Source organism: Triturus cristatus, chromosome 2_2 (assembly GCF_964204655.1).
Source record: "Triturus cristatus chromosome 2_2, aTriCri1.1, whole genome shotgun sequence".
NCBI lineage: Eukaryota > Metazoa > Chordata > Amphibia > Caudata > Salamandridae > Triturus > Triturus cristatus.
The window spans coordinates 1241301413-1241316908 of record NC_140582.1 but is presented as its reverse complement, the minus strand read 5'-3'; the positions used below and the strand labels follow the sequence as shown (position 1 = coordinate 1241316908).

The 15496-nt window shown below is 52.8% G+C and overlaps 1 protein-coding gene across 3 annotated transcripts in view; it reads left to right on the top strand.

Moving 5' to 3' along the window:
• Nucleotides 1-15496, top strand: part of INO80B (INO80 complex subunit B) — a 258743-nt gene that overhangs the window by 181726 nt on the left and 61521 nt on the right. The window contains exon 1 of one of the 3 annotated variants that reach the window (XM_085642921.1): nucleotides 8766-9403. The exons of 1 other annotated variant lie outside the window; for it this stretch is intronic. In XM_085642921.1, coding sequence (XP_085499047.1) covers nucleotides 9352-9403 — 52 coding nt within the window. In that variant the 5' untranslated portion in view covers nucleotides 8766-9351. Of the gene's footprint in view, nucleotides 1-8765; nucleotides 9404-15496 lie in introns of those variants that run through there. One more of the 3 variants, XM_085642920.1, reaches the window with a different exon arrangement.

Sequence of the window (15496 nt, the reverse complement as noted above, 5' to 3'; positions counted from 1 at the left end):
GCAGGTCCGACACATCCGTACCAAGGGTGGAGGTCCGCACATCGAGAGCCTGAACCCTCTCGTTAGTTTTGGAGAGATCTGCCCGAATTAAGGTGACATCGATTGCCACCGTGTCGATTTTACGGGCCAGGGCCTCGTATTGCGTGGCGATGGTTTCCCTGATGCCATCAATGGCACCCATGATGTCCTGCAGGGAAAGCTCCGGAGAGACGGTCGTGCCACCACCGACGGCATCCGGGGGGGGGGCGGTCGCTCCAGGGGACCCTCTGCCCTGAGTGTAGCGGTCCATGTTGTTGGCCTGGACCGGTCCCCCGCGGAGGGAGGCCTTAGTCTTGCGCCCCTCGGGGCCCCCCCTGCCCCCCATGTGGTCACGGACACCGAAGGGGACCGCCGATCAAGAGTCGTAGAGGCACCGGCACCGCAGACCAGCGCCTCACCAGAGACCACAATATAGCGGTGCGGGGGGACCCAAGGCGATGGGCACACTAGTGGCAGGTGGAGACAAGGCCTCGCGCAGAGGCCAAGGAAACACCCCGCCACATCAAGTGCATTCGCAGGCCAGCCCCCTGAAGTCCGAAAGTGAAACCGAAAGTGGTAGAGCGGCCACTGGCACCGCACTGCAGCCGCTGTTGTTCAATTACGACACGGCTCCACGGTTCACCTTCGCCCCGGGCACCTCCGTCGGGTGGGTCCCAAAAGTTCGAACAACGACAACTCAGGATTCCCAGGTCCGATTCGAGTTCTGAAAAGAGATACGTGCTCAGCCGGTCTTCATCTGCCAGATTCCATAAACCACATCAGGATATTCTCAGGATAAATTCCGAGGAGCAGCAAGGGTCCGGGGAGCCCTGTGCTCACGCGACCATCTTGGATGCGCGCTAGGCTCCTCCCCCTAAAATGGCATCTTTTGTGGAATTCTATGACTACAAGCCTGACTTCAAGATGGCCACCGAAATTGTTTTCATTCCTGCAATGTGCCTGATTTTAAATGGACTTTTATTTGGCCATCACCAGATCTTGTGTTATTTACTGCGCGCATGCATGAATGTCAGATTTTACCGCTGAAGCCACCAGTCACCGGAAATGTCGAATTTGATTGAACTGGAGGCATGTTAAACCTTCTTAAATTATTTTAGCGAGTCCTCGTAACACCTTACCAGAGTTGTTCTGACATCCAATTATTTTTGTTTCTATTTCCTAGTGTTGACAAGGGACGTAGTCCTCAGCACCATCTACAGAAACTTCAATCCTCAGCCCAAGTAGACAGACGCTCCCAACCACCTCGTGCTCCGACCACCAGCTGACCACGTGGAACTGGCTCAGCCACCTGGACACTGCTACCACCCCAAGCCCTGTCCACTCGGCAGCTCCCTTGAACCCCCGCCCACACTACATCTTCAATCTTGGAAACCACAGGATCAGCCACGAACTCACCACTCTGTTCAACACTTTTCTTATGCCAGCCACTGTCCCCGAAGACTGGAAACACGCTGAGGTCAAACCTCTACTCAAGAAGCAATAAGCCGACCCATCGAACTCAAAAACTACTAACCCATCTCTCTGCTCCCCTTCATGGCCAAGGTCTTGGAGAAAGCCATCAACCGGCAGCTCATGAGACACCTAGAACAGAACCATCTCCTTGACAACTCTCGGTCTGGATTCTGCAGCTACCAAAGCACCAAAACCGCCCTGATAGCCACAACAGGTGACATCTGAACTGCCCTTGACAGAGAGATGGCTGCACTCATCCTCCTCGACCTCTCTGTAGCCTTTGACACAATATCTCACCACATACTGATCAGACTATATACATACCACATCAAAATTTCAAGGAAATGCACTCAAATGGATCACCTCCTTTCTCACAGGAAGAACTCAGAAGGTATTTTAGCTCCAACCCCAAAAACATCATCTGCGGTGTCCCCCAAGGATAATACCTCACCTCCACCCTATTCAACATCTGCATGACACCAGTAGCTGACATCATCCCTTACACAGACGACACCCAACTCGCCATTTCCCTCTCCAAAGACCCCACCACCACCAGAACCAAATATCTCAGATGCATGACTAACATCGCTGCATGTATGAAACACAACTGTCTGAAGCTTAACTCTGACAAAATGGAAATACTCCTCTTCTGCAACAGCGCCTTAGCTTGGAACGACTTGTGGTGGCCCACGGATCTAGGACTATCACCCAACCCTGTGAAACATGCCAGAAACCTCAGCATTATCCTGGACAGTGAGATGACCATGAGATCCCAAATCAACACAGTTTACTCTGCCTTCTCCTTCACCCTACGCATGGTACGAAGAATCTTGAAGTGGCTCCCCCAGGACACAAGACGTACCATCACACAGGCCCTCATCACCAGCTGATTCGACTACGGTAACGCTCTCTGTGCAGGGATCCCCAGCAACCTCATACAAGGACATAAGACCATACAGAATGCCACTGCCAGACTCATCCTCGACCTCCCCCGGCAAACATCCATCATCCCCCACCTCAGAAGACCCCACTGGGTCCCCATACAGGGAAGTTGTCAATATGAGCTGCTGATCCATACATACTAGGCTCTACCCAACTTGGAATCTGCCTACATCAACCAACGCCTCAGCTTTCACCCCCTCTCCAGACATCTACGCTCCATGTCCCTCTCCCTCGCCTACACACCCCCTGTATCCACAGTAGTAGAAGTGGTGGGCGCTGGTTGTCATACCTGGTGAGCAAGACTTGGACCAATCTGTCCCTGCAGCTATGGACCTCCTCCTCTCTACTGGAAGTCTGAATGGCTCTGAAGACCTGGCTATTTGACTGAGCGTCACAGCTGCTGGACACCACCCCCGAGGTGATTAGCCACAGTATACAAATCCACTGATTGATTTATTGATTAACATACAAAATAGTAATCAAATGAGGGAGTTTGCCCCAGGAAAAGTGGATAAAACGAGATGCGCAAAAAGGAGAAAAGAGAAAAAAAGGAAGAAATGATTCCTTTTTAAAAGACCCCTCACTCGCCAACCTAGTTGGTGACATGCTTCATCATGTCACTAACTAGGTTGGCGAGTGAGGGGTCTTTTAAAAAGGAATAATTTTTTCTCCTTTTTGCACGTTTCGTTTTATCCACTTTTCTTGGGGCAAACTCCCTCATTTGATTACTGATTTATTTCAAGGGGACTGGGAGTGTTCCCCATCGAAATAACCCTTTCTCACTGCTTGTTGACTTAACATACAAAATAACCACACAACTAATTGAAATATGACATATCATGGCAGTTAAAAAAAATTTATGGGAAATACATTCCTTTTAGTCAACATTATGAAAATCAGTTGGTGTTGGAAAACGAGGCAGTATCGGTGAGGCCTGCACAAATAGCTTGCCTACATTTGTCGTTCACTGGGAACCAAACACCCAATTGTAGCACCTGACTCTCAGAGGGTAGCGTTGCAGAGCAGTCTGAGGCTTACTCAAGGGAGGTGGTGTGGGCTAGCAACCATTTGCAGGTGCGCAGAAATAACACTCAATAATTGATTGTCCAGTCTGTACTTTGCTTTATAAAAGTAAGAGTACATTTATTAAACACACACACACACTACTCAATACTATGCACCAATTTACAAATATACATAAGCTGTTGGAATTACTTTGTGACATTGCATAACATCTCCACCCCTCCCGCGTGGGGGGAGGGGGGGGGGGGGTTTGTACAACCACTACCATGTATGCACATCATCTTGCCCCCAATGCAGTTAGTTGAACATAACCTGGAGCGAGGGCCCTGCGCAATGGCACCATCCCAGTGGCGACCCACACCATTATCTCAACAAGCCTTAAAAATTGGTAACCCTGCCTTGGTGACAGATAACCCTCAGCATTTCTTACTGACCATGAAGTATACACCTCTACATCTTAAGGGCTAGTAGTCTGGGTTCTTCACCTAATCGCAGCAGCAAGAATACATGTTTAGGTATCACTTTAGAATGACTCTACTCATCACATTTGTGGATCATTAGAATGCATTGCAATTACAGCCCCTAAAGGCATCACAGATGAATCACAGGATTACGCATATACAGCCAGACACCCTAGCAGGAATGTCTGGCTAACCCCACTTTGCTTATGACATCACCTTACACAGGTACTTCACCTTACAGAAGTAACCTCCAGTCCCTTTAAAAGAAATAACCTTAGTAAAAGCAATTCTGGTGCAATTACACCTCTTCACCGCCAGGGGATGCCCTTCTCCAGACATGCCCAACTCAACCCTACAACACTTGGAGCACTTCTCAAACCACCCCCAGCTGTAGAACCAAAGTTCCAGCCCAGGAGGTGTCAATGTGCTGGCTGAGCTCTTGAGGGGTTATTCTTTTCAAGTCCCCATGAGACTTAGGGAGGGACGACTCTTCTTCGTGCTGGGATAGGCTGTGTTCTCCTGCAGCTCCCCTTGCACCTCTACACACACCTCGTGGTGACCCCGTCCTCCTGGGGCCACCACACGCAGAAAAACAGGCATTTTTCCATTCAGGCCTCCGGCTCTGCAAAGCATTATGGGCCGCTCTTTCCCCCGGCTCTTGAATATTAGAGAGGCAGCTCCCCCACTGCTCCGGGGAGAGCCGCGCTGCCTGTCTTCCAGGCGCTTCGCAACGCATATGCCTTCCTTTGGAGGGTCCGGTCCCACCCAGACCCCCAGGTGAGCGATACGGCTCGGGGTGCCCACCCCTGGCAGATTATGCTCATTTTCGGGAGCGCCATCTCGCCCGGGCCACTCCACGTGTGTACGGGGTCCTGGTCCCACCAGGGACCCCTGTAGGCTCTCCAGGTTGGAGGGCAGCCCAGGGAGCCCACCCCCGGCTGCCCCCGCCGGTTCCCCACCCGGCCAGCAACCTCGCGTGCTGCTGCGGGAGCCGGCATAGCAGTTCTGGTCTGCCCTCTAGGGCGGGCAGATGTGTCGACTCCCACCGCCCACCTGTCCTCAGGGGAGTGCGGCTGCACTCCCCCGACCTCCTCCTTGTCCATGGGGCCCGGAGATGGGGCCCTGGGCCACCAGACATCTTCAAGGGGGGCACGACGGCGCTACCTCCCTCTGGAGTCTTCGGGGGCCAGGGTGGGCTCCTGGCACACCGCACAGCCACTTGCGCGAGGAGCACAACGGCGCTCCCCGACTTGTCTTCTCCTTCTTTGGGGCCCGGAGATGGGGTCCCGGGCCCCTGAGTCTTCTTCATGGGGGGCGCGACTGCGCTCCCCGCCTCCTGCTCATCACACGGGGCCCGGAGTTGGGATCCCGGGCCCCTCCCTCTTCGTCACGGGGAGCGCGATGGCGCTCCCGAACTTCGTTTTTGGCGGGGGCCAGGGTGGGCTCCTGGCACCCCGCGGGGGCACCTTCACGGGGAGTGCGACGACACTCCCCGATTTTCATCTTCGCGGGGGATGGGGTGGGCGCGATGGCGCTCCCCCACCTCCATCTTCGGCGGGGGCCAAAGTGAGCTCCTGGCCCCCCGACAGGGCATTTTCACGGAGAGCGCAACGGCGCTCCCCGGCTTCCCTCCTGCTGGGGGCACCCCCCAGGACCTGACCCACCCCTGGGGCACATTTGAGACCGGCGGCAGAGCCCCGCACGCTTTGTCGGTCCATTTAGAGGTCAAAGGTTGCCTACCTTCTGGGGGCATATCTCGGCTCCCAGGTGGCCGATTTTGGTGATCTTGGCCTCTTTTTGCTCCTGGTGGCGCACCCCAGCCACTGGGAGCACTTTCCTTCGCCCTCCTAGTCACACGGAGGGTGGATTCAGCAGGGAGCTGTGTTCACTGGCTCCCTGCACCAACCTTTCGCCTGGTTCTCCTCCTCGGCCTCTCTTCTTCCTGCGCAGATGCCCCTGCTTCTGCGCACTGGTCTCTTCTCCTGGCCCTGTTCATGATACTGGGACAGTCAGGGGGTTCTTCCTTCCAACTGCCCATTGCGCCAGGCTCCAGCACCCTCTGCCTCAGCAGACCACACCCCAGAGAGAGCTCCTGTTCCTGTGCAAGTTCCTTTTAAGGATTTGGGGAGGGGGCTGGCAGGAAGTCTCTGTTTGCCCTATCACACAGCGACACCTCACTTCTCTGCCCCTGCTCCCTCCTTCCTGCCCAGGCCTCTGGGTTAGTTCAAGATGGCGTTGTCCAGGGTCTCTTGCCACATGGTCTCTGAAAGCCCCTTCCCCCCAGAGCTGCCTTCTCCCTTGTGCAGCTAGGTGCCTGGCACCCACTGACAGCTGCTGATGGATTAGCCTGTAGCTCCACCCATCTTCCCTTCGTGGAGAGGAGGTCTTCGCTCTTGGAAGAAAGGTCATTAATCCAGCCTGCTTAGGTCAGACCCCTGTATATGGCTGACTCAGAGAAAGATGAAATTTCTGGATGAGCCAAAACCAGTACAAATATGACTTTGGACTCTGCAGAATACTTCTTCTCACACCCGTTACAGTGACTTTAGTGCGTGTCTGGAATTTGTAGGCCTTAGGAAAGTAAAACTAGCCCATGTGCTCCCTATCACCATAATAGAATAATGCAATAAAAACTGTAAAGCACACTGACTTTCCCTGGCATGTTTCTTCCCACTGTATAAAGCCTATTCCATGTCACCACCCAATTCTGCATATGTCCTGCCACACCATTCACTTTGTGGCTGCTCCTGGACTGCGCACGCCAGGAATCTCCCCTGCGCAGCCCACACATGTGTGCACACGCATGTGCACGTGTCTGCATGTAACCAGCCCGGTGCCTCTTTCTCCAGCTGCTGCGGAGCAGCCTAGTCAAGCTAGGGGGACACCAGTAAAATCCACACGCAGTCTCTTTCACCATAAGTTCACTGTGGGTGAGACCCAACTTATGCAGTAAAAGCTCAACAAATAGGTGCTCAAAAAGCAAAAAATCCGGGGCGGGTCAGAGTGTCAGAACCACCTTCTAACAGTTGGTCACTGCAATCACCTGTGTTATGTGTAACTCAAGAGAAACATAATTAAATCCTGGTTGGCACAGTGGGTAATAAGATCTGCTATGAGGTCACAGTCTACAACTGAAAGCATTGTGAACATGCACAATCCTTTAAAATTCTATCATAGGTTGTTGCAAAACATGCAGATATTGAGGTTCATTAAAACAGAAGTGTTGGCCTTCTATTTCAGGGGTTTTGCAGCAGGTTCAAGTTATTTGTATTGCTTCTTACTGCTCAAAAGGTTGTAAATTGTGATATTTGTTGTTTCCCTTCACTGAATTGCTTGGTTTGAAAGTGTCACTCTAAATGTCATACATTGGCGGATAAACGTCGTTCACATGTACACTGAAACCATGAAAATGTTATACATAAGCAGTCTGAAAACTTGCCAGCTATGCCCTATTTCTTTCACCTACAACAAGGGTACTCATAGTTACAGTGTTAGCAAACAGACTCTGCTCTGTGGGGGCTGGGCGATGCAAGTGATAGTCCGAGTGGAGCTGCAGGGGCGCTAAGAAGAGGTGAAATACAACAAAGCCTCGTTATCATGCAAATGGTCTCTTAAAGACCTGTGAAGTACTCGGTGGGGCTGTGTGTGTGCCCAGGAAGGGAAGCTGCCTCAACTGCCACACAAGCTGGGTGAGGTGACAAAGAATGACAGAGGACAGCAGGGTGTGAGAGTCGGGTGAGGTGACAGAGGGCAGTAGGGAGAGACAGAAACAGACAGAGACAGGGACAGACAGAAACAGATAGAGACAGGGGCAGACAGAGCTAGATAGAGGCAGAGACAGGGATAGACTGACAGAGACAGATTGAGGCAGAGAGAGACACAAAGATAGAGGCAGGGACATATAGAGGCAGAAACAGACAGAGTTAGAGACAGACAGAGACGGGGCAGACGGAGGCAGAGACAGACGGAGACAAACAGAGACGGACAGGGAGACAGAGGAAGGGAGACAGATAGAGACAGGGGCAGACATAGCTAGATAGAGGCAGAGACAGGGACAGACAGACAGAGGGAGGAGGGGGACAGGCAGAGGGAGGAGGGCGACAGGCAGAGAGAGGAGGGCGACAGGCAGAGGGAGGAAGTCAGGGGGAGACAGAGGGAGGGAGAGGGGGGAGACGGAGGGAGAGGGAGACAGACAGAGAGGGAGACAGAGAGAGAGAGGGGGACAAAGAGAAAGGGAGACGGAGAGAAAGGGAGACGGAGAGAGAGGGAGACGGAGAGAGAGGGAGACGGAGACAGAGGGAGACAGAGACAGGGAGAGGGAGGGAGACAGGGAGAGGGAGACAAGAGGGAGGGAGAGAGAGAGAGGGAGGGAGACAGACAGAGGGAGGGAGAGATAGAGAGAGATGTGTATGCCGGGTTCGGTGGCTCAGTGGACGAAGGTGTCTGCTGCAGGTGTCTGCTGCAGGGGCCTGTGTTTCACCTCATGGTCACAGGTTTTTTTGTTGATCTAGCCCCGCCCCCAATGTCCTCGGCCACAAACCACACTGTAAATTTGGCCCCGAGTGAAAGTTTGTGAGTACCCATGCTCTACAACAAAGAAACAAGTGACTGCATGGAGGGGTGTGATCATGAAGCGCACAAGACTCATCCCAATAACTAATACCAGCGGAAGGACACTGGGCCCTGGAGCAGCGTGCTACCCCGCATAAAGTGCTTCGACGCATTAAACGGGGAGAAAAAGCGCTATAAATCTACAGTCCCACAAGAGCGTCACGCCCTCCTCCGGAGCCTCGGTCTCACTGCAGCCACGCAGTCCCTTTTCTATGTCGGCGGTAGAGGTCCTGTCACCGTGGTAACGGACACGCCGTAGTCCTACGTCTGTATCGATGACCCTCCTCGCTTTCTGTCCGTCCCGTCCGGGTCTCGGCCCCCTCTGCCCCGGTGATGAACGGATGAAACCCTCTTCACTGACACGAGGTGTTTACTCGCGTGCCGCGCCGGGGATGAGCGGCGCCTGCCCTATGACAGCGTGATTGCAGCTGGGAACAGACACACGCGGGCAGGGAGCCTGTCCCACTCCCCGGACCACTTCCGGTTGTACGTAGAAGCTTGTCCCCCGGGTCTCACTTCCGGTCATACGTGTGCCCACGACAGCGTGACTCTAGAGGGGGATAGCCAAGCGCGGATCACCGGGCGGAAGTGTGCATGGGGGCGCCTGTCCCTTTTCCGGGCTGCACTTCTGGTTGTACGTGGAAGTCTGTCCCCAGGTCTCGCTTCCGGTCGTACGTCTGGCCGCAACAGCGTGACTCCAGAGGGGAACAGCCAGGCGCAGTTCACCGGGCGGATGTGTACAGCGGAGAAGTCTGTCCCCCAGGCTTCACTTCCGGTTGTACGTCCTGCTGATGCTGCACAGTGACAGAGTCCGGGACAGACCATGATGAGCAAGGGCTGGAGCCGCAGAGCCGGGAGCGCGGAGCGTGCTTCGGGTGAGAGGCCGCAGCGACGGGGGAGGTCTCCATACAGCAGCCCTCCCCCCCCCCCTTACTCCTGCACACATTACACAACCCTTGGCACCCCAGATAAACAGAGAGCCTGGTGTTACCGGGGAGGGGCCTGTGCAGGAGCCCGTCTCTGCCCCCTCATTACCCCTGTACCCATGACACAACCCCTGGCACCCCAGATAAACCCCTCTTCCTATGCAACATCCAGAGCAGAGCTGAGGCCAGGGAGGCGGGTGAGAGCCTGGCGTTCACGGGGAGGGGCCTGTGCAGAAGCCCCTCTCTACCCCTCCTTACCCCCTGTACACATGACACAACCCCTGGCACCCCAGATAAACCCCTCTTCCAATGCAACATCCAGAGCAGAGCTGAGGCCAGGGAGGTGGGTGAGAGCCTGGCGTTACCGGGGAGGGGCCTGTGCAGGAGCCCCTCTCCACCCCTCCTTACTCCCTGTACACATGACACAACCCCTGGCACCCCAGATAAACCCCTCTTCCTACGTAACATCCGGAGCAGAGCTGGGGCCAGGGAGGGGGGTGAGAGCCTGGTGTTACAGGGAAGGGGCCTGTGCAGGAGCCACTCTCCCATCCTAATGCTGCATTGTACGCAGCTGCACTCTATGCAGCTATACTCTACAGCACTCTACACCAGTCCACTCTACACCACTGCACTCTACTCTGCACCACTGTACTCTACGCCACTCCAGTCTACATGACTCTATGCCACACTTTACTGTACGACACTCTACTCTGCAACACCGCGCCACTGTACTATGCACTCTACGGCAGTATACTCTGCACGACTCTACTTTGCACCTCTCTGCGCTAGTACACTCTTACCACCACTCAACTATGCACCACTATATTCTACGCCACTGTACTCTGCACTCTATGCCACTGCACTCTACTATGCAACACACTAATCTACACCACTGCATTCTGTGTCAATTAATTATATGAAACTCCGCTCCGCGCCTCTACACAATTTCACTCTATGCCACTCTACTCAAAACTGCTCTACTCTGCACCACTCTACTCCACTCTTTGCCAGTGCACTCTACACCACTCCACTCTGCTCAGCTCCTCTATGCACTCTACCAAACTCCACTCTACACCACTGCACTCTATGCCAATGGGCTCACTCTGTACCACTCTGTCCACTATACGCCAATGCACTCTATGCCACTTTACACCACTGAACTGAACAACACTCTACTCTGCAACACTGCACACTCCACCACTGAACTCTACTCTGTACTATTGCACGCTACGACACTTCACTTGGAAGCACTCCACTCTACGCCTTTTCCACTCTACGCACCTATACTCTACACCACACCGCTCTATGCCACTGCACACTAAGACATTCTTCTCCGCACCATTGCACTTTACACCACTTTTCTACGCCACTGCCTCTGAATTGTATGCGGCTACCCTCTATGCCACTATACTCTGCAGCACTCTACACTAGTCCACTCACTGTGCTTGTGAAACAAAACAATGCAGCTGCCTCCCTCTTTCCAAAGATTTCAAGTATTGCACTGGAGAGAAACAACACAGACCAATTAGAGTTTGTGATGACTTAACTACAAGGAAATATAGCCCTTACGTGTAAAAACCCCGTGTGACTGAATCTAAAGATCTGCATATTGACAAGCACTGACACCTGATTAGGCTAATTCAATATAACAAAGACAGCAGCTTTGATTGTCTTATAGATCTTTCTGGACTGGAAAACTCTACACATTTTCAGCATAAGTCACTTGTAGTAGTGCACTAAATTTGTATATAGCTGCTTCCCTGGCACGTAGTCCATCAGTTGTCTTCTGCACGGTCGCAGACATTGTTGTCAACTCTCTGTACTTTGCTTTGTGCAGTGGGTGCATAATGTGAGAAGACCTGAGAGGGGACTACAGTGGCTCATTAAGCCTGGCTTGTTTTTGACCAGCAGACTTCCTAATGCAACTGTAATTCGGCTAAAGTGAATGATAGGCATGGAAATGAAGGTGGTGCAAAGAACTGCAGAATAGACTGCATCAAAATGGGCAACAAGCCATTACTCCTTCAGCACACTAGGTCATAAGACCGATTTGGATGGAGAAGATATGTAGTGTTGGCAGAAGGCCTTAGAAACAGGCCGTACAAATAAGGCAGTTAAGTCACTTGCTTGGGATGCAGATCACAAGTGTTATCACGCACTTAAGTTCAACTCTACTACAAAATTCTGAATTCACAAAATAAATGTTTGAGGACTATTCAATGAGTAAACTACATTTGCGAATACAGAAATTATGTTCTTTGGAATTTCTGTCCTGGGAAATTTAGCTGCAGGAGCAATTTAGGGGTATTCTTAGTGGGGTTCTAAAATTAGCCTACACCTTCAAGTTGGGGTCATTGTGGGTGTTAAACAACAATTTACAGGTGATAACCAATCTGGCAACGTTCACATATATATTCCCACCAAGCAGTGCATGAGTAATCATGTTTGCAGGCTGATAATGTGCAGAACTACCTGTGTATTTAATGATTGTTCAGGATGATTGGTTTCTTCATGTGAACACGTTCTTCACTATGAAAAGGCAAAACATAACAGGTGCTAATGCATTTTACTTTGTGTTTGTGCTTAAAGGCCATTCCATTCAGCAGAGTTTCTATAAACATAATGTTATACTCCTGCAGATATTCCGGGAAAATGTAAACATATAGTTACCCACAGAATTGTTTGAACATTCAAAAATGTTGAACATTTCCGGCAAACGTAGCACTGGAGGAAATATCCGACTTTCTTCTTCCTTTTTCTGAATCCTTCACAAGTAAATTAAAAATGTTTTCATCATCACGGTTACATTTTTTTTTTTGTTATTACAGTTACTTTTTTAACAATATTTTTATTCATTTTTAGGTCTCGGCTAGCGATGGCTGCGCTTGCGCAGTCTCGCTCGCGAGAGATAATGACTTGGGAGAAGAGGGGCTTGAACCCGCCCCTCTTCTACCCTGTTCTCCATTGGCTGGCCTAGTAAATGCTGGCCAGCCATTGGAGAAGAGGTCCCGTCACTCCAATCATTCCCCGTCCTTTTCGGATCGGGGGGCGTGTTTTTTGCGAAAAGTCTCAGGGAGGAGACAACATCAAAACACGCCCCCGAATCCGAAAAGGACGCTCCCTTTCTCCGAGGCATTTCTGCTGTGCCTCGGAGAAAGGCGGTGGTGTCCCGGCGTTGCTCCCTCACCTGATCTCCTTGTTTTCTCCCTCTTTACAGACTGCGATGAAAAAACATCCCGGCCCCTCCACGTGCCTCATCCCTCTGCTGCTGAGATTACCGAACGCTGCGCGCGCTGCCGATCCAGAATCGTTTTTTAGGTCTCGGCTAGCGAAGGCTGCGCTTGCGCAGTCTCGCTCGCGAGATTTAATGACTTTGAGTGACTTTGAGAAGAGGGGCTTGCACCCGCCCCTCTTCTCTCCTGTTCTCCATTGGCTGGCCTCTTAAATGCTGGCCAGCCACTGGAGAAGAGGTCCAGTCACTCCGTTGAAGCCCCGTCCTTTTCGGATCGGGGGGCGTGTTTTTTGCGAGAAGTCTCAGGGAGGAGACAACAGCTAAACACGCCCCCAAATCCGAAAATGACGTGGCGTTTCTCCGAGGCATTTTCTGCTGTGCCTCGGAGAAAGGCGGTGGTGTGCCTTTTGCTCTGCCTTGTTGTTTTGTATGGTAGGATGTGTGCTCCTTATTTTACATTGGCATATACGAGACTATAAATCACAGAATGCTATGTGAAACATTGCCAGGACTAGGTTCAGAGGCATGGGGCTAGAAACCTTGCGGGCTCTCTGATGTCAGCACTCGGAGGAGGGGGCGGGGGGCGCCGACTAATGCTTATGCTGTTTTTATGCCCATTTTGCCGGTGTGGTGAACCTCGTCAGCACTGAGGCATATAGAATTAATAAAATTGAATTGGAATCGAGGGTTACTCGATATTCCATTTGTGTGGCAACATAAGAAGGTCACTCTATCGCAGGACGGAACCTTTGTTCAAGACCGGAACTTACATGACTGTGTCGCTGTTTCCAGTCGGACTGGTTGCGCTCACTGCAGAGGAACTTCCGGGACAGAATTCTGGGCGCAGAGCGAGAGCAGAGGCACCAGAGCTGGGGCAGTCTGGAGAAGCAAGCCGGGAAAAGAGAGTGACAGACTTTAGAGCGGCTGGCACTGAGAGGTGAGGCGCACCCTAGGTTTTGTTTAAACGAGAGGTGAGGCGCACCCTAGGTTTTGTTTAAACCTACATTTATGTGTTATACGTGCTGAGGGCATGATCGAGAGCCTGGGGGTTTACTTTCTGAATGGCTATGGAACTCGTGGAGACGAGCTGGATTGCTTCCGGCAGAGACCCCCAGCCTGTCTGTACGCGCAGACACAGCCCATCTGCGGGGGAGTGCCTCTGGGGGCAGCCTGCGTCAGCGGGGGCAGGGACGCTATAAGCTGACACTTGGCTCGCGGCCTCCCACTCCACAGCCTCAGGCTATGCCTCTGACCCTGGCACGCAGTGTTCGCACGGCACTGTGTACCCCTAGATGCGGATTGCCAAGGACCAGCAGCCCCAGCAAAGCATATGCGGAGCTCAGTACACAGATGAGCACTGCCCGGCCGCCACTCACCTCACTGTCACACAGCCGCCTCTCACCTATCTGACACACAGCCGCCCCTCACCTATCTGACACACAGTCGCCCCTCACCTATCTGACACACAGCCGCCACTCACCTCACTGTCACACAGCCGCCTCTCACCTATCTGACACACAGCCGCCACTCACCTCACTGTCACACAGCCGCCCCTCACCTATCTGACACACAGCCGCCACTCACCTCACTGTCACACAGTCGCCCCTCACCTATCTCACACACAGCCGCCACTCACCTCACTGTCACACAGCCGCCTCTCACCTATCTGACACACAGCCGCCACTCACCTCACTGTCACACAGCCGCCCCTCACCTATCTGACACACAGCCGACACTCACCTCACTGTCATAAGCTGGCACTTGGCTCGCGGCCTCCCACTCCACAGCCTCAGGCTATGCCTCTGACCCTGGCACGCAGTGTTCGCACGGCACTGTGTACCCCTAGATGCGGATTGCCAAGGACCAGCAGCCCCAGCAAAGCAGATGCGAAGCTCCGTACACAGATGAGCACTGCCCGGCCGCCACTCACCTCACTATCACACAGTCGCCTCTCACCTATCTGACACACAGCCGCCACTCACCTCACTGTCACACAGTCGCCCCTCACCTATCTGACACACAGCCGCCACTCACCTCACTGTCACACAGTCGCCACTCACCTATCTGACACACAGCCGCCACTCACCTCACTGTCACACAGTCGCCCCTCACCGCCACTCACCTATCTGTCACACAGTCGCCCCTCACCTATCTGACACACAGCCGCCACTCACCTCACTGTCACACAGTCGCCCCTCACCTATCTGACACACAGCCGCCACTCACCTCACTGTCACACAGTCGCAACTCACCTATCTGACACACAGCCGCCACTCACCTCACTGTCACACAGTCGCCCCTCACCGCCACTCACCTCACTGTCACACAGTCGCCACTCACCTATCTGACACACAGCCGCCACTCACTTAACTGACACACGGCTAACATTCACCCCACTACTCCGGCGGAGCATTCACCTCACAGCCACGCAATCATCAATCAGTTCACTGACACACAGTCCTTATTCTCCTTACTGCCATGTAGCCACCGGTTACCGTACACCTCCACTCACCACACTGAGGGTGTGAATTAACAGCTAGAGCGGCCGACTTTGACCCTGGGAAACCAGGTTCGAGTCTGGTGGAGGCTCAAACATCCTGTGATTCTGGGCAAATCACGTTATCTCACCTTGCCTGAAAAACATGAATGTGTACGTCTGTAATGCGCTCCGATGTCGATATAGTGCTATGTAAAACATAAACAACAAAAATCTGTCCTACAACTATCTAAGCTCACTCCTTCGGAGCCACCACTGGCATCCCTGGGCACGCTGGCGCACAGCAGGACTGCCCTTGCCTGCTGCCTCCCCG